The following is a 22,405-nucleotide window of genomic DNA, read 5'->3' as shown; positions in this document are numbered from 1 at the left end:
TTTCTCCCCTACTTCCTGTTTCCTCTTCCTTGAGTCTCATTTGGCGCGAAAATTTTCCCGGCGAACATTCGAAGGGGGCGGGCTTTCCACTATGAAGCTTCTGATTGGCTAGACTGTGCCACGGGGGGTTCGGCAGTGGCGCGAATTCTTTTCATTGCCTGTGTCGGCGTCGGAGGAGAGGAGACGTTATGGATCTTGTAGCGGCAGGGGAGGCTGGGTTGGCCGCGGGGGCTGCGCTTAAGCAGCTCCGTGATGAGGTGGCTGAGAAGTGCCAGAAGTTGTTTCAGGACTTTCTCGAAGAGTGAGTGACACCCGTAGTACTGGAAAGGGTGGTGGTCGGTGGGCGCAACTGCAGTGGCAGGATCTTCTTTGGGGACGTGTGTTTTGCCTCCATTTCGCCTTCATTCCCATTTCACTGGGCTAAAAACTACAGCTATATACCTGGAACAAAGCCATTCGAATTCAGTGGGAGTTATTTCAGAATACAAATAATTAGTTCTAAAATCTGCAGTTTTATGTTTATGTAGCTCTGAATAAACACCATTGAGTTGACATTTGTGGTTTTATACTTGGGCAATCTTTTATAAAGAAATGGAGGGAAAAGTGGCATTCCATATATCCGAACGTTGCAGTTCTGGTCCTGGTACCTTTCTAGAGCCTTTTCCTGGTTTTGACTGTATTTCGCAGGAGACATGTTCTTTGATGCTAGACGTGACTGGGCTTGGACCTTTCCCAGGAGATAATGGAACTGTACATTTTGGATATTCAGTTTCTTGCTTATTACCTACTGTGTCACATAACAATAAAAGTTCCCTGGGTACCTTGCTGTATTTGTCTCAAGGAACATAAAGCAGTTCAACAATCTGCATAGCAGAAATAACTGTCAATTAGTCTCTGCTTCTTAAGCAGCTTAACATTTCTGTACTATGACCCAGTTTTGTTTTGTTTTTTCAACAATACTGTCCTGGCTTTTTTAGTCCAACATAAATTCACTTGTTTCTTAGTTTCTCTTATGAGTAAGCATGCATGAAAAGTAGACTACATCAAGGTATGTATGTGCATGCATTAAGAATAGAATCTCAGTTGAGCTTGCTGATATATAGTAAATGTGTAAAGTTATTTAAATGTGCTTGAAGTTATTTTACAGTGCTGAATCAAAGCTAGCTGCTTTTTTTCTGGACTATTTTTGATTTTAATGTCAGATGCAAAAAAAAAAAAAAAAGAATTGGCCTAAACAAATACAGTATTTCCTTTTTTTGCATGACATTATCTTACCAGGTTCAAAACTCTGATTTGTTAATGTTTTGTTTCTGTTGTAGGACAAAACATCAGTGTTAATTTACAAAGATAATTGTGTCAAACTTTGCTAAAATATTTGATAAATTACATAGAGAACAATTTCCATGCGGCAGAATTATTTAAATAATGGGGTCTCACTATAATTCTTTCATATGTAATTGTAATACATAAATAAACTTGCTGTGTAGGCAATAATTCTGCAAAATTGTTCCCTAAAATACTGCTATTCTCAGATTCCAGAATAGTGATGGAGAAGTTAAATACTTGCAAGATGCAGAAGAGCTGATTCGTCCAGAGAGAAACACATTAACTGTAAATTTTGAGGATCTGGAGCAATTCAATCAACAACTTGCTACCACAATCCAAGAAGAGTTCTATAGGTAAGAATATCCAAAATGTTCATTTGATAATCATTATAGAAGTGGTAGTTTCAAGATCACTAGTTTGAACTATTATTGTTTTAGTGGGAAAGTTTTCAAGAGTATCAAGGAATTAAATTACTTAAGACAATGTTATACTAATGAGTTTACAGATAAATGAAAAATTATGGTAATATGCAGTTCACATCTTAAGATAGTTTGGCCAATTGCTACCTATTATGTCCAGCCTTTTGAATGTGGCTATTTTTTTTTTCTGAAATACTTACAGAAACGCAGGGTTTGCAAAGTACTATGGAGGGTGGATGGAATTGGTTTGACAGGAAATAATTCAATATTTATGCTTGTTTGTTTGACTTGCATTAAACATTCTCCATTTCATTAAACTTCTAAGCCAACAGGGAAATTTATAATACATAGAGAGAGAGAATGTTGGGGGGAGAGAGAAATAAGCTTGCATAATTCTTTCAATTACAATTCTTTCTTGTATTTTAGAGTGTACCCTTTCTTGTGTCGGGCTGTAAAAACTTTTGCCAGAGACCATGGAAATGTTCCTCCTAACAAAGATTTTTATGTGGCTTTCCAAGATCTACCTACCAGGCACAAGTAAGACTCTTGATGATTAAATTGTCACTTTTACAGTGTTATGTAACAAATAAATGTCAGTTCACTGCAGAAGGCATTTCTGCATGTGATTATCCATGATTCAGGAGAATTTGGAATCTGACAGCATCCCTGAAACTGCAAAATACAATATACCACCAATGTTTGCATAGTTGTTGCGCATACAAGAAGCATGGTCCACCAGGAGTGATGATGTTAATATGTAATCCCTTGTTGTTTTATAGAATCCATTCTGGCTTTGCCCTGAACAGTTAAGCAAAAGCTGCTGGCAAATCTATGCAATGTGCCCCTAAATAAATTGAAGGCGTGTTTTCTTGGCCTGTGTGACATAATGTCCACCTGATAAGATCCAATGAAATGGGTTTGCTACATGTCCCTTCAATTAGAGATTGTCATCTACAGGGGCATGGCAGCATGCCTATTCAGTCACTACCCCAGTCTTCCAAGATATTATCCCCCCCAGATATATGAATACCCCCCTCTCTTTTAACTTTCAGAAAGCCTGTAATGACTTACTTGTTTCACACTATTGCTGTGACTATTCCCCTGCCTGGTGAATAGGCCTACTTTGGTCTTGAATGTTTTGATTCCTTGACTATGAATGATTATATTGCTAGGCAGCCTATAAGCCCTGCAAATAAATAAATAAAATAATTTTGAAACATTGGTTTTCTATAGGGTATATAAACACGGCCTCAACTTTCATATACCTTGTCTAATGTAGTCTTGTATTTGTGTAATTTTTCATCTGGAATTCTTATAGGATTTAACAAAGATACCTTATCCAACCCAATTTAAAAGCTAGGTGGAACATAATGGAAATTCTGCAACTGAAGTTCCTTGGCTATAATGCTGTAAAGGGTTGGTTACATTCTCCTAATGTCACAGACGTCAATACAGCCCTAGGCATTGTCTTAACTGATAGCACAGCAGGAACATTCTTTTCTTAGCTACAGAATGCTTTGTACTTGCCAAGGCGAGCATTCCACAAAAAACAATAGGCCATGATTAGCCATGTAACTCCTATCTGATTTTCTGAATTGTGTATTAAAACTGAAAAGCTGTTAAATTTGACTTTTGTTTCATGAAAAGAATTCGAGAAATGACATCAGCCCGGATTGGATCCCTCATGCGTATTAGCGGACAGGTAGTTCGCACCCACCCTGTTCACCCAGAGCTTGTAAGTGGGACCTTTCTCTGTCTGGATTGCCAGACAGTGATAAAAGATGTGGAACAACAGTTCAAGTACACACAGCCCAACATCTGTAGAAACCCAGTCTGTGCCAATAGGAAGCGATTTCTTCTGGACACGAATAGATCCCGGTTTGTTGACTTCCAAAAGGTATTTTAGTTGGAATTGCTGTCTTTGTTTTTTAAACAGCAGTATGTTATTCTTGAGTCAATTTCTAGTTCAAAATGCCAGCTTTGTTACTATGTGAACAAGACATTAATGCCCTCTTCCTATCCTTTCTTTCCTTTTGCCATATCTTATTTCCTCTCTGATCTTCCCATTGCTGGTGCAGTGAAGCATGAGACTCATAATGCAAAGAAGGAACAGTTTAATGTTCATAAGCCTAGCTAAACACTCTCAGGTTATACTGTAGCTGAATTAATCCTGGGTCTCTAGTAAAATTTAGTGGATCTTATTATTTATTAAAAAGGTAGATGTGTTGTAGATTTTTACAAAATACTTTTAGTTGATCATGTCCGTGTTGTTGCTTTTCACAGAATTATATCGTGTTTACCAAAAAAATGGTTGTAATGCCAGCTTAATTATCTATCATTGTGTCCACTTTAATGCTTATTTATGAAATTTCTTATTTCTTTGGAGTTCTGTTGTTTTAATAACCCTTTTTTTCTTCCCATCTTTCATTTCTGCTTTTTACCATGATCATAGGATAGAAACAAGCTTGCTTTTCTGACAGTATGTCTCATAAGACTTGTTTTCCTAGTTGAGAAATTAAAAGGAGTCTGTTCAATGCTTTTCCATTTGCTATCTTTTAGAACTTCCTTAGCTATAGATCAATTCTGTATAAATACACATACAAGCTGCGGTTTATTGTTTTTCAAGTCTGTGTGCTAGAAATATTCAGGTTTAATTTTTAGTTGTTTTAAGGTCTGACATCCTACTGTTTCCTGTCTTCCCAGGTTCGCATTCAAGAAACACAAGCTGAATTGCCCCGGGGGAGCATTCCTCGCAGCGTTGAAGTCATCTTGCGTGCAGAAGCTGTAGAGTCTGCCCAAGCTGGTGACAAGTGTGACTTCACAGGTTCTCTCATTGTCGTGCCAGATGTATCTCAGCTGTCTACCCCAGGTTGGTGAATCCTATCTAGAGTCTTCAGTACTGAAGTTACCTACATATTCTCAAAAGCATATGGCGTAGCCTTGTTGAAGTATGCTGCTTTAAATTGCAGGTTAGGAATCACATAGATTACTGCATGATTTTTTAAAAATTAGTACATCAGAAAGCAGACAACTCTAGAAGTCCTAGAACTATTCTCTTGCTAGTATTAGATATCTTAAGCTGTCATGGTTAGCTTAGTGCTGTGTATGAATCCTAGTCATTATGGCTAGTTCAGTGAGCTGTGGTTAAAGAAAACCATGGCTTAATGTGATGCACAAATTGGGACTCTGTGATGGTAGCCTGTCCAATGTCCTCTTAAATTCTTTAGATATTTGTGGGTAGCTGTTTTTTTCCCCCTCAGTATATGTATTCCTTGAGCAGAATTTAAAAGACCTCATTTTACAGGTGTACGAGCAGAAACTGGTTCTCGTGTGACTGGAAAAGAAGGCTATGAAACTGAAGGTATCAGGGGACTTCGGGCACTTGGAGTCAGAGAGCTGTCCTATAAATTGGTCTTTCTAGCCTGTTATGTGGCACCAACAAACCCTAGGGTGAGTCTTGCTAAAGGGAAATAACAGTAAGGATCATCTTGAAGAAATCACTAGTGGGTTTTTGTTGTTGTGCTCCCTCTTACTGAATGTTGAAGTTCATACTTAAAGATTTTTTGTTTGATAATAGCATATGTTAAATAATTAGCAAATCATTTTTGCATACAGTATATCATAGAGAGAGTGTCACAGTTTTTTTTTTCACTGTGAGATTTTGTGCTTAGCTCTTTCTCTTCCAAATAGGCTTTCTAAATGCTTTGTATTCAGACTTGCCCAATTTAAAGCAGAGCTCCCAGTGTGTCTTCACCAGGTTTTCTGTCACAAGAACAAGGGGGTAGAATGGTTGGGCTTTTGCAGGTTCTTTTTGTAATTGTTTTGTAGATGCTGTCTGCAAAATCTACAATAGCAGAGAACTTTACACTGGAGGAGTTTTTTCCTGATATGCTAGCTTTCCACACACAGAAGTTGTTTTAATTTGGGGAGTAATCTGCCACCTGTACTCTGAAGTCATACATTCTTTACAGTCATCTCATTTTAAAAATGTATTTATGGGGGAAACAGCACAATCCATAATTTTTTTTCCTTGAGTTGACTGTTTCTTGTGACATACCTCCTCTCTCTGCCTCAAGATTTAAGCTTTCTTAAATTACTTTCTAGTCTCCAGTATTTTGAATTTTCATCATTTTGTCTTAATCTTAGTTTGGTGGCAAAGAACTTCGAGATGAAGAACAAACTGCAGAAAGCATTAAAAATCAGATGTCAGTATTGGAATGGGAAAAGGTATTTGAAATGAGCCAAGATAAAAATCTGTATCACAACCTTTGTACAAGCCTCTTTCCCACCATACATGGTAAGACCAAATTATGGAGTATTATTTTTAAGTTATTCGGAAATGTTTCAAATGAATTATGTAAACTCCATCTAATCTGAAACAGTCTCCTCTGAAGACCAGGGATCAGAACAATTAATTTAACTGTTAGCAGTATTTTTTGAGGTAGTGTGTGTTTGGGATCCAGAAAGTAACATAGACTGCAATTGTGAGTACAGAGACACCCTTTATCTTTTTAAAATTATAAGTATATTTATGGGCATGTCTGTATTTTTCCTGAAGTGGCAAGAGATCCATCAAAGGGAAAATAAGCTCAGAAGCTTGCTGGAATCTTGTATTCTGTATCTCTATCTCTTTGCTTATCAAATAACCTCTGCACTTTAATAACAAAATGATAGACTTGGACTTTGTTTCAAAGATTATTTTAAATTGCTTATTTTATTTGAATGCAGCGTTAGCCTGTTTAACCATCTTATGTGTCAGCAGTCCAATGTGGACTATTTTGAACTATAATCATCCTCTGACTTAGACATATTTTAGAGATAATGGACTGAATCGTCAGCGGAGGAGATAATTTTTATTATTTTTTCCCCTGCTGTCCTTTGAAAAGCTGCTTCTGGAGGTTGGAGCCCTCCAAAACATTGTGAGAGGTAGTTCATGATAAGGTGTTTATTAGTGAAAATAACTTTTCTTCCTCCAACCTTTCTCTGGAAGGTCTTGTTGGTTCTTAACCTGTCCCCCTCCCTCCCTTCCCAAGAAAGGGCTCCTCTTGGTAAATAATCATGTTTGGCGCCATAGTAGAAAGACATAATGAAGTAATGAATTTTTAAAATATAGTTTATTATAACAAATGAAATAACAGAAAAAGAAATTTAAAAGTGTTACATACATATGACTATCCTAGTACTGTGAAATAGCATTAAAAGAAGGGAAAGGAAAAAAGGCATCAAAAATTACAACATTCACATAATTCCTAAAAGTTTGTTCAAATTGCTCAAAAATCTTCTTCCTTGTCCCTCATGAAAAAGACATTCAAATATTTATAAATAAAACATGCTGGAAATCGGGTATAGATTTTTTCTTCAAGCGTTTTAAACAATTATTGTAGCTCTCTGTCTACAAAAGATCCACAATTCTTGAGGTCTTAGTAGATTCCAAATACTGTGGATAGAGCCAAGGAGTATATATGTATCCCTATTATGCAGTCGACAGCTAGTTTGGTGTAGTGAATAAGGCATCAGGCTAGAAACTAGAAGACTGTGAGTTCTAATCCCACCTTAAGCACAAAGCCACCTGGGTGTCCTTGGGCCAGTCTCACACACTCAGCTCTAGGAAGGAGGCAATGGCAAACTACCTCTGAAAATCTTGCCAAGAAAACTGCAGGGACTTGTCCAGCCAGTTGCCAGGAGTCAAAAACTGACTCAAAGGTGCACACATGCACACACAAAATCATGCAATAAGCAGTCTAAAGTCATGTTTATACTCTAAATATAACACTTATGGGCTTTAAGGAGGCTATATGAGATAATGTTCCAATTTAATGCTTCTTGATCATGTTTGGTACATCCTGAAAAGATGGGATGAAATAATGAATGTGGAGAATTTTTGATTGTTGACCTGCTTATTGCTGTTCAAGTTACAGCAACATTACTGAGTTTTGAGCATTGTTTAAGGCCAACATTACAGTAGCTAGAAAATAGGTTGCCTTTTCATTTATATACATTTTTTCAGGGAACTTACTCTGAGTGCATGTGTTTGTGAAACCTTTAATGTGCCTAACATTTACTTGCTGTTGTGTAGGTAATGATGAAGTAAAGCGAGGGATTTTACTTATGCTATTTGGTGGAGTTCCTAAGACAACATCAGAGGGTACCTCATTGCGTGGTGACATCAATGTTTGCATTGTTGGTGATCCAAGTACTGCCAAAAGTCAATTTTTAAAGTAAGTTTTTCTAACACTGTTGTAGAGTTAATTGTATGGTTGGCATGGCTTACAGATCTCTGCATCTCTGTATATCTGTAAAGTAATTTATAGATAAAGTTGCGAAGATTATTTAGAAAAAATGCTGAATTGTTTTTATCAGTGAAAATACAGTAATAGACTAGATAGGCTTAAATTTCTAAATCTATATTGATGTTGTGTATTACATAACAATGATATTATGTTAACTACTTTTATTTTAATAAGAAAAATTTTGTCAGAAGAAATTAGTTGTAATAGTTATTGTTAGAGCTGCACCAAATTTTTCATCCTGAAAAGTTTCACCAGGTATGAGAAAGTGCAATGAAATTTTTTTTTCTTTTCACTTCGTCGTCGTTTTTCAAGACTATGTGCAACCACTTGAGCACGATGGGTATTTTCTCCTTCAGCATATAATCTCAAAGATCCCTGATTTATAGAGTAGATGATGTAATGATATTAAGCCATTTGGATTTGACTGAATGATGACGACAAGTAATGGGCTAATAATAGTACTTGCCTTTGGAGCATCTAGTCAGAGAACTTCTAGTATGCATATTCAGGCTTATCTGCAACTGAAAGCAACATTATGCTAGCAGCCGTCTACATTAGGATAGCTTCCAAGCCAGCTGCAAAAAAAGGGGGACAAGTTTGTTACCTTGATTATCCTTTCAAGACTTTTCTTGCCTCCCAAAATGGGGTCATGTGCTAAGAATCAGGAAGATGCGAAACATACAGTGGGGCAAAGAAGTATTTAGTCAGCCACCAATTGTGCAAGTTCTCCCACTTAAAAAGATGAGAGAGGCCTGTAATTTTCATCATAGGTATACCTCAACTATGAGAGACAAAATGGAGGAAAAAATCCAGAAAATCACATTGTCTGATTTTAAAGAATTGATTTGCAAATCATGGTGGAAAATAAGTATTTGGTCAATATCAAAAGTTCATCTCAATACTTTGTTATATATCTTTTGTTGGCAATGACAGAGGTCAAACGTTTTCTGTAAGTCTTCACAAGGTTTTCACACACTGTTGCTGGTATTTTGGCCCATTCCTCCATGCAGATCTCCTCTAGAGCAATGATGTTTTGGGGCTGTCGCTGGGCAACACGGACTTTCAACTCCCTCCAAAGGTTTTCCATGGGGTTGAGATCTGGAGACTGGGTAGGCCACTCCAGGACCTTGAAATGCTTCTTACGAAGCCACTCCTTCGTTGCCCGGGCGGTGTGTTTGGGATCATTGTCATGCTGAAAGACCCAGCCACGTTTCATCTTCAATGCCCTTGCTGATGGAAGGAGGTGTTCACTCAAAATCTCACGATACATGGCCCCATTCATTTTTTCCTTTACACAGATCAGTCGACCTGGTCCCTTTGCAGAAAAACAGCCCCAAAGCATGATGTTTCCACCCCCATGCTTCACAGTAGGTATCGTGTTCTTTGGATGCAACTCAGCATTCTCTCTCCTCCAAACACGACGAGTTGGGTTTAGACCAAAACGTTCTACTTTGGTTTCATCTGACCATATGACATTCTCCCAATCCTCTTCTGGATCATCCAAATGCTCTCTAGCAAACTTCAGACAGGCCCGGACATGTACTGGCTTAAGCAGGGGGACACATCTGGCACTGCAGGATTTGAGTCCCTGGCGGCGTAGTGTGTTACTGATGGTAGCCTTTGTTACTTTGGTCCCAGCTCTCTGCAGGTCATTCACTAAGTCCCCCTGTGTGGTTCTGGGATTTTTGCTCACCATTCTTGTGATCATTTTGACCCCACGGGGTGAGATCTTGCATGGAGCCCCAGATCAAGGGAGATTATCAGTGGTCTTGTATGTCTTCCATTTTCTAATTATTGCTCCTACAGTTGATTTCTTCACACCAAGCTGCTTGCCTATTGCAGATTCAGTCTTCCCAGCCTGGTGCAGGTCTACAATTTTGTTTCTGGTGTCCTTCAACAGCTCTTTGGTCCTGGCCATAGTGGAGTTTGGAGTGTGACTGTTTGAGGTTGTGGACAGGTGTCTTTTACACTGATAACAAGGTCAAACAGGTGCCATTACTACAGGTAATGAGTGGAGGACAGAGGAGCCTCTTAAAGAAGTAGTTACAGGTCTGTGAGAGCCAGACATCTTGCTTGTTTGTAGGTGACCAAATACTTATTTTCCACCATGATTTGCAAATCAATTCTTTAAAATCAGACAATGTGATTTTCTGGATTTTTTTCCTCATTTTGTCTCTCATAGTTGAGGTATACCTATGATGAAAATGACAGGCCTCTCTCATCTTTTTAAGTGGGAGAACTTGCACAATTGGTGGCTGACTAAATACTTTTTTGCCCCACTGTATAATTCAGCCTGAAATATTTATTTCTAGAGCACTTAAAAAATAGGATAGAGGTTAGCAGATTTCTAAAGAATTCAGTGCTGTCTTGTGAAATCTTAAAAGATTTCAGACTTCTAAACATTTTGGTTGGTGAGAACCCCAAGACACTGCACAATGACAGCTGAACAGAATAGTTGTCTAAAAGGTTAGCATGCAATTGAAGAGAAGCGTAGGTTGTAATTGCAAGTGTTTACACTAAATACCAAGTATAAAACTGGGGAAAATAGTTTTGAAAATAATCTTCAAATCATTTTGAGGTGTCAAATCAAATTATAGGTAGTCCTTGATCTACAGCCATTCAGTCAGTGACCATTCCAACAGCACTAAACGAAAGGTGGTTACGATCAGTCCTCAGAGTTCCAGCTGTGCCGACACCCCCGCAGTCATATGATCATGATGAGGGTGCTTGGCAACCCCTTCACACTTAGGACTGGTTGCCAAGCACCCCACGATTGCATGATTGCCATATCCAACCTTCCCTGCTGGCTTCCCCAGAAAGTCAATGGGGAAGTCGGCAGGGATAGTCGCTGGGGGAAGTCTCTCTGACCTGAACACCTTCCCCCACTCATACACTCCTGTGCACCCTCCCTGACTCATGCTGCGCTTCTCGTACCCCCTCGCACCCTTGACCCGCACCACACTTCTCGCACACCCTCTCTGACCTGCACGGTGCCTCTCACACACACCCTTGCACCCTTCCCAACCCACACCACACCTCTCGCACACTCTCCCCAACCTGCGCTGCATCTTTTGCATACCCCCTCATATCCTCCCTGACGTGTGCCATCTTTCACACACACCCTCACTCCCTTCCCCCACCCGGCAGCAGCCACTTACCTGCCTGTGGGCCTGAGACTTGCAACTTCCTGCCAGCTTCCCCACTGACTTTGGTTGTGGGAAGCCGACAGCAAACTGCCTTGCCTAACAATCGTGGGATTCAGTTAACCATAGCAACCAGGACTGCAGAGATTGCTGTCACTAAGCGATGTGATCGTGCTTTACTACTGCATCACTTAGTGATGGAAATTCTGGCCCCAGTTGCTTCGTAAGTCGAGGACTACCTGTAGGTACCTTGAACTGCTTCAGAAAAACAGACATGGCTGGCTTTTATGAGTTGCACACCAGTGTTGTGTTTATAGTCACGCAAGCTTCAAAGTGTTACTTCTGAACTAAATCCAAAGCAGTAGGCAAAGCTAATAATAATCTCTAATCAGAGATTATTTCTCTTTGCTGCTGGCAATAAGACGAGTGTTTATTCAAATTTTGGTGTTATGCTTTGATATTATGTCACTGTAGCAGTGTAGTGTATGTCTTGTAAAGTTGCTGCTTGCTGAGTCACCAACTTGTGATCCAACAGGCACGTGGAGGAATTCAGCCCCCGAGCTGTGTACACCAGTGGAAAGGCCTCTAGCGCTGCTGGATTAACTGCTGCTGTCGTGAAAGATGAAGAATCCTATGAATTTGTGATTGAAGCTGGAGCGCTAATGTTGGCAGATAATGTAAGTTATCTAAATTGTGGTACCTTCCACTTCAGAAAAGGACTCCCATTTATTTTATTCATCCCAGTAATGGAAGTGGGAATTGATACATCTCCTGTTGCATTCTTCTTCAGGGAGTGTGTTGTATTGATGAGTTTGACAAAATGGACATGAGAGATCAAGTTGCCATTCATGAAGCAATGGAACAGCAAACTATATCCATTACGAAAGCAGGAGTTAAGGTAAAAGTTCATTGCCAGGATTGCTAGGTATTCGTCTTTTGGATTAGCATGGATTATTTGCCAGGCTTTCTGTAGTTAGATCCGCTCCGGCTGCTTTCTTTCAGTTAATTTTATTCCGTCACTAAATTGTTTATTTAGAATGGTTAAATGCTCTAGAAAAGAATTACATAAATATAAGCCACCCAGAGTCGCTTGGAGTCGGGCGCCCTCTACATTTAAATTTTTATTTATTTATTAAATTTGTATGCTGCCTGACTCCTAATGACTGGGTGGCTCACAAGTAAAAATATTTTTTTTAAATGCAATAAGAAACAGAAATAAAGAATAAACAGTAGCAAAGATGACAAGAACCAGACAGGCATGAAACAACTAAAGCATACCCACACAATCCCAGGGGGCTTGACTTATCCTCGTCAAAGGCTTGGGAGAAGCCCTTCGAAGCACCAGTAGGGTGGGGGCCATCCAGATTTCAGGGGGAACCTCATTCCAGAGGAGCTGCTACAGAGAAGGTACTCTTCTGGGATCCCAGTAGATAATATTGTTTAATCAAAGGAACCTGGAGCACACCAATCCTACCAGATTGAATTGGCTGGGTAGATATTATGGGAGGTCGATGGTCCCTCAAGTAACCAGGTCCTATGCCAATATTTTCCAAATATTAAAACCTAATTATATGTGGAAGAAGTAACTTTTTGGCAAGATTCATCCTTGTGTATATATCAAAAGAACTGCTCTTTTTGAACAATTTCAGGTATACAACTTCATGTAAATGGGGAGTTTTGTGCTCCAAACTGCTTAAAAAAAACATTTTGCGCTGCTTTAAACTTAGATGGTTGGGCAGTAATCCTATCTAAATTGCTCCAGAGTAATAATTGTCAAACTAAAGACAATTTGTTTCATTTAGGCTGCGGTCTTTGTTCCAGGCAGATAATGCATAGTCTGGATGAAGATAGCAGTTTAGGTTTATGTTAACTGGGGCAAGATTGGAGGCTTAAACAGAATTATCACATACAGTACTAACAAAATTCATCAAAAGGTGTCTACTTGTCCTGGTAATCTCTATCTTTGTAGATATAAGAGGGAAAGAATATAATTTGTATTCCCTGCTTTCTACTATTTTTCCCAGTTTGATCAGCTTTATGAAATAAATGTCCACATAGTAGCTGTTTTTTCTCAGTAATTTTTTGTGGGGGGAGGTATATTTTTTATTTGCTTTATTTGTTTGTTTTTAACAGGCCACTTTAAATGCTAGAACATCAATTTTGGCAGCAGCAAATCCAGTTGGTGGAAGTTATGATAGAGCCAAGTCTTTGAAACAGAATATAAACCTATCAGCCCCTATCATGTCTAGATTTGATCTCTTCTTTATTCTTGTGGATGAATGCAATGAGGTAATGCAGAATTTACAACTGTATGTAATTCATGATAGATTAAATTATATGCAACCTATAAAGTACAATTCTGTGTCTTTTTAATCTGTCTTTTCATTTTTACCTGGGTAAGGGGGAATTTCAAGGGGAATTTTGTGGTTATTAGTTGCATTATATTTTAATACACTTTCCTACACTATGCTAACATTCTGAGCATATTGCTAGATATTAAGGATGTGCAAATTTTATCAGGTTAGAAACAGAATGTTATTTAATACATGTGGAGTAAGAATAGCCTTGTCTGAGTGATACTTGTTTAACTGCTGATAATGGGACATATGAAATGGCTTGGATCCATCAGGAGCCAAGTTTGACTTGAGGAAGTTTTTACCTTTTATCTAGGTTAATATAAGGAAACTGTGGATGAAATTTCCTCTCTCTTTATTACCTCCATCTTTCTTTTCTCCCTTTAAAAAGCACTCAAGGGCTCTTCTTGAAAAATGGGTGGAAGGATATAAAGAGATGCTAATGCCAGTGATAGGGATATTCTGCAGAACAGGAGAAAGAAAAGAGGTTATGAAACTGATGGTCGTAGAGATATTTGGATGCTTCAGCATTATGTAAAAGTTGTTTAAGATGCAGTAGCGTGGTGGTATTAGTGATAGACATTTATTTTGAGAGTCAGTTTAGTTTAGCAGTTAAGGTGCTAGACAGGAAACTGGGACATGGTGAGTTGTAGAAAGCTGGCCAGTCACTCACTCTCTCTCAGCCCAACCCACCTCAGCCCAACCCACCATGTTGGGAGATAGGAGACGGGAATATTATGTACCCCACCTTGAGTGGTACAAAATAAAGGCAGAATGTAACACTAATATAATCACAAAATTTTAAAACAATGTCACAAAATCCAAATGAACTCATTGTCTGAACAAAGACGATATTCAGTCATGCCATAGATGATTCCTTATTGGAGTTTCTGTTAAAGTTATTATTTCAGAGAGAAAGATAACACCAATATTATTGCCAATGGCAGATCTGGACTTACCAAAGTTTTTCTATTATACTGCTCCTTGTATCTTCAGTAATGCTGCCTAATGTCTCTCCTTAGGTTACAGATTATGCTATTGCAAGGCGCATTGTAGATCTTCATTCTAGGATAGATGAATCGATTGATCGTATATATACGCTTGATGACATCCGAAGATACCTTCTCTTTGCCAGGCAATTTAAACCAAAGGTAGTGAGAATCTTTAAACTTGCTTATTATTTAAACATAGTATATTTTGATATGGGATCATATCAAAGCAGTTACTTCCAATTTGCTGAAATGTCGTTTTGAACTGGTTTTCCTCCATGTTGTCAAATGAAATCCTATTGACAGGCAAGAAAATGCATAGCAATAATTTTTAAAAGGAAAATTCTACTAAATTCCATCATAGCAGGGATGGACTATTATTTTGATCATATTTCCCGCTTCCAATAGATTTCTAAAGAGTCAGAGGATTTTATTGTCGAGCAGTATAAGCGCTTACGCCAAAGGGATGGCTCTGGTATTACAAAATCATCATGGAGAATCACAGTACGACAACTGGAAAGCATGATACGACTGTCAGAAGCCATGGCCCGGATGCATTGCTGTGATGAGGTAGCTACATTTGATGGAGTGCAGTGGGGAGTGGAGGTCATTCCTTGATTTGACTGTGACTGTTTGATTGTCCCTGTTTATGGTTTCCTCTAAAAGTACACCATACTTACCAATAGGGCATTTGGTGGAATATTTTATACTTATGATTAATAAGACACCCTTGAGTTAAACTCCAGTGAATACATGGATACATCTGTGTAGTTTTTATGGTAATAGAATGGAAGTGCTTTGCCACTGCATTCTTTTGGATGCATTTTTCAACTTTGCAGTCTAGCCTACAGCCCTGGATTTCCATCGTAGTCTCCTATCCCACTACCAACTGGCCCTTTCCTGCTTTACTTTGGATCCCAAGCAAGGTGCTGCCACTTGTCTAAACCCCTAACATTCATCAGTTAATCATACTATCTAATATTTGCACAAATAATGTAGGATTGCAAGAACTCAAGTTGAAAAAAATCTATATAAAGTTTTCAGTAAATAGTAAATAACTTTATTGTGGTCATTAACCAGCACAAGTAAAGTTTTCAGTTTTAAGTGGCTTGGTGCTTTCTTATCTATTTCTAATTTTGATAAGAATAGTTTTCAGACACAGGGGAATGAGAGAGATTTATATTTATATATTTAAAAAGGACAATTTAAACAATCTGCAAGTTTAATAGCATTCATGCACACCCTTAATTAGGTTAGTTACAAATCTAACAGCTGCATTTGTTCAGTATGTTAACCATGGTTAGCTTTATCTTTGGTTTGCTTTGTGTGGCTTAGCATGTGCAACCTAGTTTGTTCAGTTAGCTCATTATATTGTGCAAGCTTAGAAAATAGGTTAATTCAGTAATTGGATTAAGTGTATTGTGTATAGCATAGACATCTTTAATATTCCTGAGCGATTTGGTAATTCAAGCTTGTGCATTCCTGTGCCAACTATTTCATTAAAAGATACCATCTTCCTTCATGTATATAAAGAGCTCTTGGCTTTTGACAGTATATCTAGTGTAATTTATTCCTTCTATTCCTTGCCAGAAAGAGGGAATTACTTGGAAAGTAACCCTCAGAGAAGAGAGGAGATCTGTGTCCCTTCAGATGCTGCTGGACTTCAGCTCCCAGCAGTCTTGGCCAGCCCAGCCAACAGGAGAGGCTGCTGGAAGTTGTTTATCAGCATCTGCTGAGCCACAGATTCCCATCTTTGGTAAGAATTGTGTTGTTCTTCTGTGCTTTACCTGCAAAAGCTGTGCTGGAATGCTGGAATGATACCATAGTACATGAAGAAAAATCCTTTCATCTGAATCTGCCTAAATGTTCTTCCAAGGTTCATCCAAAACATGTGAAGGAAGCTTTCAGGTTATTGAACAAATCAATCATCCGAGTTGAAACTCCAGATATCAATTTAGATCAAGATGAAGAACAATCAGTTGAAGAGCCTGAGGACCAGGATGGAGTTGCCAGTGAGTGATTTGCAGATAAGTCTTAGCCAATGTGTTTCTCAGTTTCAAGTGAGGAGATCCCCATCAAAGGCAAAAAGGCAAAGTAGCAGGACTACCTGGAAATCCTGAGTGCCATTTCTTCTGGTCTGCTTGTTTCCACTCCAATTTAAGTGGTGTTGAGGCCCTTTAAGTTGATCTTATCTAATTAATACTACTGCTAAGTTTAGAAATGCCTTGACAATAGACATGCTTGGTACCACTGTAAGTAACTTTAAGTAATAATTTAGGAAGCTTTTTGTTTCCAAAAAGCTTTTAGTTGAATACAGATTTTGTTGGACTTTTTCTATACATCTTCATTAACTCATGATACCTATTACGAAATGCCAAGAGAGACTTATTGTGGAGCTTTATATGAGCTTTACTCATTTACCTAGGAGTAAGCTCCATTGAAAGTTGGACTGACTTCTGAGTTGGTGTGAGAGAATTGTGCCAAAAACAGTTAACAACATAGAGTGACCTAACGAAGCTGGCATAATTTTTACTTTAGAGTTAAGACTATGTCTCCAAACCTGCATAGTTGCAGAAAGACGTGAGTGAATGTTTCTGTTGGAAAGAATCCATTTCATGAAGGAAAATAATGCCCCCATTGTTCCTAATCCCACTGAATGTTTTTAAACAGTTATGGTAAGAATGCCTTTTTTGTGCCCAAGGAATATACCACAGTATTGAAGGGGCACTGAAGTGCACAAAATGAATGGAGCCACATCACATATGTGAAATGTTAGGGGAGTGTCCTTTATTTTTTTTTTAACTATTTTAGGATTTTGACCACGGGTTTCATCTTTTTCCCATCTCAGAACGAAAACAGACTGTGCCATCAATTTTCAACAATCATGGTTAGAAGGGATTCCAAGGCCATAAAAAAGGGACTTGATGGGCCACATAAAACCATATATTCACAAGTTATGAGATAAAGCATCCTGAAAGACAATAAATTCTTCTGGTCTAGGAGGATGTAAATCATATTGCCTTGCCAAAGTCAGCCCTTTGAGGTAGGCAAGGTCAAGGAACAGGAACAGCAGTGATTTCAGGAATGCACTTCATAGTGGTAGGGTATAATAACAGAATCTTGAAAACCTATCAGAGTTTCTTTCTACGGCATCTTATATCAAACAAAATCAAGTCTGTGGTTGTTTTAAGTTTCTTTCTCACACTTTCTTCTTTCACAGCACGGAATTGTCTTTCTAAAAAAATCCTCCCGTTACGGTTCGTTCATCCATTCCCAGGATCAGGTTTACATTCTGTCACAACCAGCTTCCCATTTGAAAGCTTCAAGAAAGGGGTGTGGGAGGATTAAACCAGAATGAGTTTGGAATCCTCAGCTTCTCAAATCAGTCCCCCAAACAAACAGAGAATGTAGGCACTATTCCATCCTATTGCAAGGAATGATAGGAAAAAGCTTTGGAGAAAACTACTTGACTTGACTGACAGTCATTATGTTTGTTAGTGTTTATTTTGAGTGAATAAAGCAGGAAACTATTTAAAGCAATTTATTTCCTGATACCTTTCACAGTGGTTTATCAGTTCCAGCCTAATGCATACAAAACTGTTTCTGTTTTCTAGGAGATGGAGACAATGTAGTTACTAATGGCTTGGTGAATGGCATCAGTGACCATGCAGGTGATTCCAGTAAAGATGTGGCTCCAAAGGCTTCCTTGAGACTTAGTTTCCCTGAATATCAAAGAATCTCTAACCTCATTGTAATGCATCTAAGGAGATCTGAAGAAGGTAAGAACAGATCAGCCTCAAGGGAACCAGGAATCCCCCACTTCTAAGATCTGTCCCTTATTTGACAAGTGATGTTGGAACACATGCAAATTCTCTTCATCTCATCAATGATTCATCATAGCACACTCTGAAGTATTTTGGAAATGAATGGAAGATCTCTGATAGAAATAAAGACTTTTAAGTATAAATTCTGATAAAACACAGCAAATATATTCTAATTGTATGGACTTTTTCTCAGATGCATATGGTTATTGATCAGGGATAATGAAATTGGATAGTTCTAGATTTGAAACGAGCACTCTATTCAAAGCTGGAAGTTCTAATTACCATCTCTTCCTTATGTAGTCTGCACTAACTGCTGTCTTCATAGGGAAAACTCCATGATACTGTAGATATATAAGCGTAGTTGCCCATTTTTGAATGTTTGAGTAATTACATGGTGGTCAATTCCTCCTGGTCCCATTGTTCAAGAGAATTCACCTCTACCCCAACCTCTGGGTGCCTGTGATATTTCAAACAAAAAACTCCATTGCTGTTAAGGTAGATGAAAAGGAATTGAATTCTGTGTAAACAGCATTCAAAATGCAGATGACTGGAAGTTCCAGGTTGTTATACCTAAGCTTTATTTCCAGTGCATTCTACTATGAGTGTTTTCCTTTTGTGGTGTGTATCTGCTCGGTACGTACGCAACCACTGACCTTGTACTAAATGCTGCAGTTTTCATTTCAGCCATAAACCTGGCTAACGGTTGAGGCACACCATTTTTATCAGTCTTTGCAAGGTGTTGTAAAGTTGACTGAGATATGGATAAAAATATGTGCTAAAAACTATACGCTTACCAAATGTATTATTACAAACGTATATAAAATTATTTTCTCCTGATTGCAGAAAATGATGATGCTGCCTTAAAAAAGAGTGAGCTTATCAATTGGTATCTAAAGGAAATTGAATCTGAAATAGATTCTGAAGAAGAACTCATCAATAAAAAGAAAGTAATAGAAAGAGTTATTCATCGTCTTACACACTATGTAGGTATATATATATACTCAAAGGCCTAGGGCTCTGAAGCCAAAATGTTATTCAGAGCTCCTTGCATAAAGTTTGATACAAATAATAACCAATAAGCTTTATTAGTATGGATGTTTGTATTTAAATATGTAAAGAACCACTTAAAACATTTTATACTGGATGTGTGCCACTGAGTTAAGGATCAAATTCTTGAGCTAAGGTACAGAAGCTGGTATTTACTCCTAGATATAAACTGGAATTCTATGCACACTTAGAAAATAGAAAGTCTTTTTAACTTCTGAATAGAAATACATAAAATTGCAATGTTATGCTTTTGTTATCATTTATGCAAAACAGACCTCTTGTTTGTTAAAATTGCAGTGTTGTACAAATGGATATATTCATAGTGTGGTGAGCAAGCAAGACTAAGATAGCAAAATATTAATTGGTACTTGGAAATCAGTCTAAGTGAAACTGATGACATTTTACTTAGTGACTGTACTTCTGATTTTTTAAAATATGGTCTGACCAAGAATTCTCTGTTTCAGGATCACATTCTAATTGAACTCACACATTCAGGATTAAAAGATTCCATGGAAGGACAGAGCTTTGATGAAGACCCCTATCTTGTAGTTAATCCTAACTACTTGCTGGAGGATTAGAGACTGAGAAAGCAAAGCTACAAAATCCATTTCATACCAGTGAGATAATGGCTCACTAGCTGATATGCATCACTTGTAGATAGCTGACTAATCCAAGATTTATCTTAGAATTCGCCTACGTTGTCTTTTTAAATAATCTTTTATAGAGATAAAAGGAACAGTCATAAAACCTGGTAAAGGATGCTATTTTTTTAAAGCTGCCATCTATTTCTTCTGTATTTTACATTTAAAAAATCTTATGTAATAGTTCAGTAGTGCAATCTTGCTCTGTAAATTTTTTCTTCTTTGTGTCCAATAAATTAAAAAAAAAACTTCACTATATATATATGTATTCAGTTTCAAAATGATTTGTTTAGAAGATACGCATGAAACAGAAAATATGTTGCTTCATACTTGGAATATCCAAAACAACCATTTTCAGGTTGAAATGATCAAGATAAAACACATTGTTAAATGGGCAAAAAATATTGGACATAATATACATATGCAGCAATGGGAAAATATGTGGTCTAAAGGATTAAAATTTACTTTATGTTATAATTTGAAAGAAAATCTTTATAAAATGTTGTATCAATGCTATATGACACCCCAAAGCCTATCAAAGATGTATGGGACAATCTCCACCATTCGTTGGAAATGTAACCAACAAGAAGGGTCGTTTTACCATATGTGGTGGACATGTAAAATTGCAAAGAAATTCTGGATTCAAATACAAACCTTGATGCAGAGCATACTACAAATACAGATTCCATTTAAACCAGAACTATTCCTGTTGGGGATAATGGATTTTCAAATAGGAAAACATCTTATTAGAATTACTCAGTACATGATTACCGCAACAAGACTTCTTTATGCACAATTTTGGAAAAGCCAGACACTACCAACAATACAAGAATGGTTGTTAAAACTGATGGAAATGGCAGAAAATGATAAACTGACTTGCTTATTAAAAGAAAACTCAAATAACTATTACCTTAAAGAATGGAAACCATTGAAGGACTATTTGCAAAATGCAGGTGGGGTGAAGCTTACAGGATTTGAAGATTAGATTATAAATGTAATGGGATATGTTTTGACAAAGAATTATTCCTACTTAATGTATTAAAAACTAGCACTTATGTAGTCTTACTATTCCTAAGACCAGAGATAGATTGGAAGTTATCTATTTTTCATATCTTTTTTCTTTTACTTTATCTCACTTTTCCTTTTCTTTATAATTTGTATTTTCAATTTTCTTTTTCATTTCTAACTTTTAATTTCGTAACTTTTAAAATTTCAATAAAATATTATTTAAAAAAAAAAGATAAAACATTGCATATCCCAACTAAAAAAGTCAAGTTTTGTTTTATGCTTGGGACGAAATTCTCAAAGCGTGTATGTTGCTTGTTTCGTACTCAGATTGCTCAGAAAGGCTGTTGTAAGCTCAGGAGTTTCATGGTCAAAACCTATTGCACATTCCTATATTGATCTTGCTGGGTATTGACATTTGTCTAAACATCAACTTAAAACTGAATTTTAAGTAATGCTGAGTTATGATGCTCAAATATTATTAGGATAATTTGGGAATAAGCAGATTTTGTTACCATTTGGCCTTGATCAAATGGAGAGAAGTTCACGCCAGCTGATTAAGATGTAGAATGGAAGCTAATTTAAAAATGTATATGGTGCTGGTAATCCAGGTTGGGCCATGTTACGAGGATAGTTTTAGTTCTCTCTTATGCATGCACAATTTTTTTCTACAGAACATCTCATTACTATCTGTTTGTCAAGGTGAATTTTTGGTGTTGAGAATACCATGTTGGGGAAAAGGTTATAGTTTTTGTGCATGCTTTAGAATCCAGGTAAGGTGGCCAGATGTAAAAGTGTCCTCTGCTTTGGTTCTAACCCTCTTCTGATCCTTTGAAGCCCAGCTTGGATAAAAAAAACTTAGTGGTGTTGCTATGATAGTGCCAAGTTTCCCACAAAAGTTACACTGGCAATGTTGACTGAGCACCTGTGTTATCTCTGCAACTTCTGCCTTGATTCCATTTGGATGGTTATATCAGGTGACCTATGGACTTGCAGTACATTATCTTTCATAAGTCCTGTAACCTAAGAGTGGCATTTTTAATGCTTGCTTGCTATATTAAAAAAAAAAAAAAACATTCAGAGAAATATTTCATGGTGTTACCTTAGTACATCACAGATACCTTTGTATCTTAGCAATGATAAAAGTTAAATGTTAAATTTTATTATCTCTGATCTAATATAAATGTAGTGTGAGTTCTTGTGCTATTGCATTAACAGACATGGAGCTTGTTTATAAAGTATGTTTAGCTTTTCTCTTTTCTTTTTCTTGCTTTGGAGAATACTGGAATTTTGGTCATGGTCAAGGGCTTATTTTCATTGCTGGTCCTCTTTCTGATGAGTTGGTAAATACATTAAATTTCCAAAGT

General features: G+C 37.5%; 1 protein-coding gene across 1 annotated transcript; it reads left to right on the top strand.

Moving 5' to 3' along the window:
* The first annotated feature begins 134 nt into the window (after positions 1-134).
* MCM6 (minichromosome maintenance complex component 6) lies at positions 135-21,272 on the top strand. The gene is made up of 17 exons (XM_007437040.4): positions 135-301; positions 1,533-1,679; positions 2,172-2,282; positions 3,393-3,642; positions 4,449-4,614; positions 5,050-5,195; positions 5,892-6,042; positions 7,822-7,963; positions 11,714-11,855; positions 11,969-12,076; positions 13,312-13,467; positions 14,555-14,683; positions 14,930-15,091; positions 16,398-16,533; positions 18,136-18,300; positions 19,189-19,328; positions 19,857-21,272. The coding sequence occupies exons 1-17, from the start codon at positions 189-191 to the stop codon at positions 19,968-19,970; spliced, it is 2,478 nt and encodes an 825-aa protein (XP_007437102.1). The 5' UTR covers positions 135-188; the 3' UTR covers positions 19,971-21,272.
* The last annotated feature ends 1,133 nt before the right edge of the window (positions 21,273-22,405 follow it).

This window comes from Python bivittatus, unplaced genomic scaffold (genome assembly GCF_059951505.1).
Source record: "Python bivittatus isolate LINGU-HERP-01145 unplaced genomic scaffold, Pbiv_v1 ctg000480_np1212, whole genome shotgun sequence".
In the NCBI taxonomy this organism is placed as follows: domain Eukaryota; kingdom Metazoa; phylum Chordata; class Lepidosauria; order Squamata; family Pythonidae; genus Python; species Python bivittatus.
This window is presented reverse-complemented; position numbering and strand designations above follow the sequence as displayed.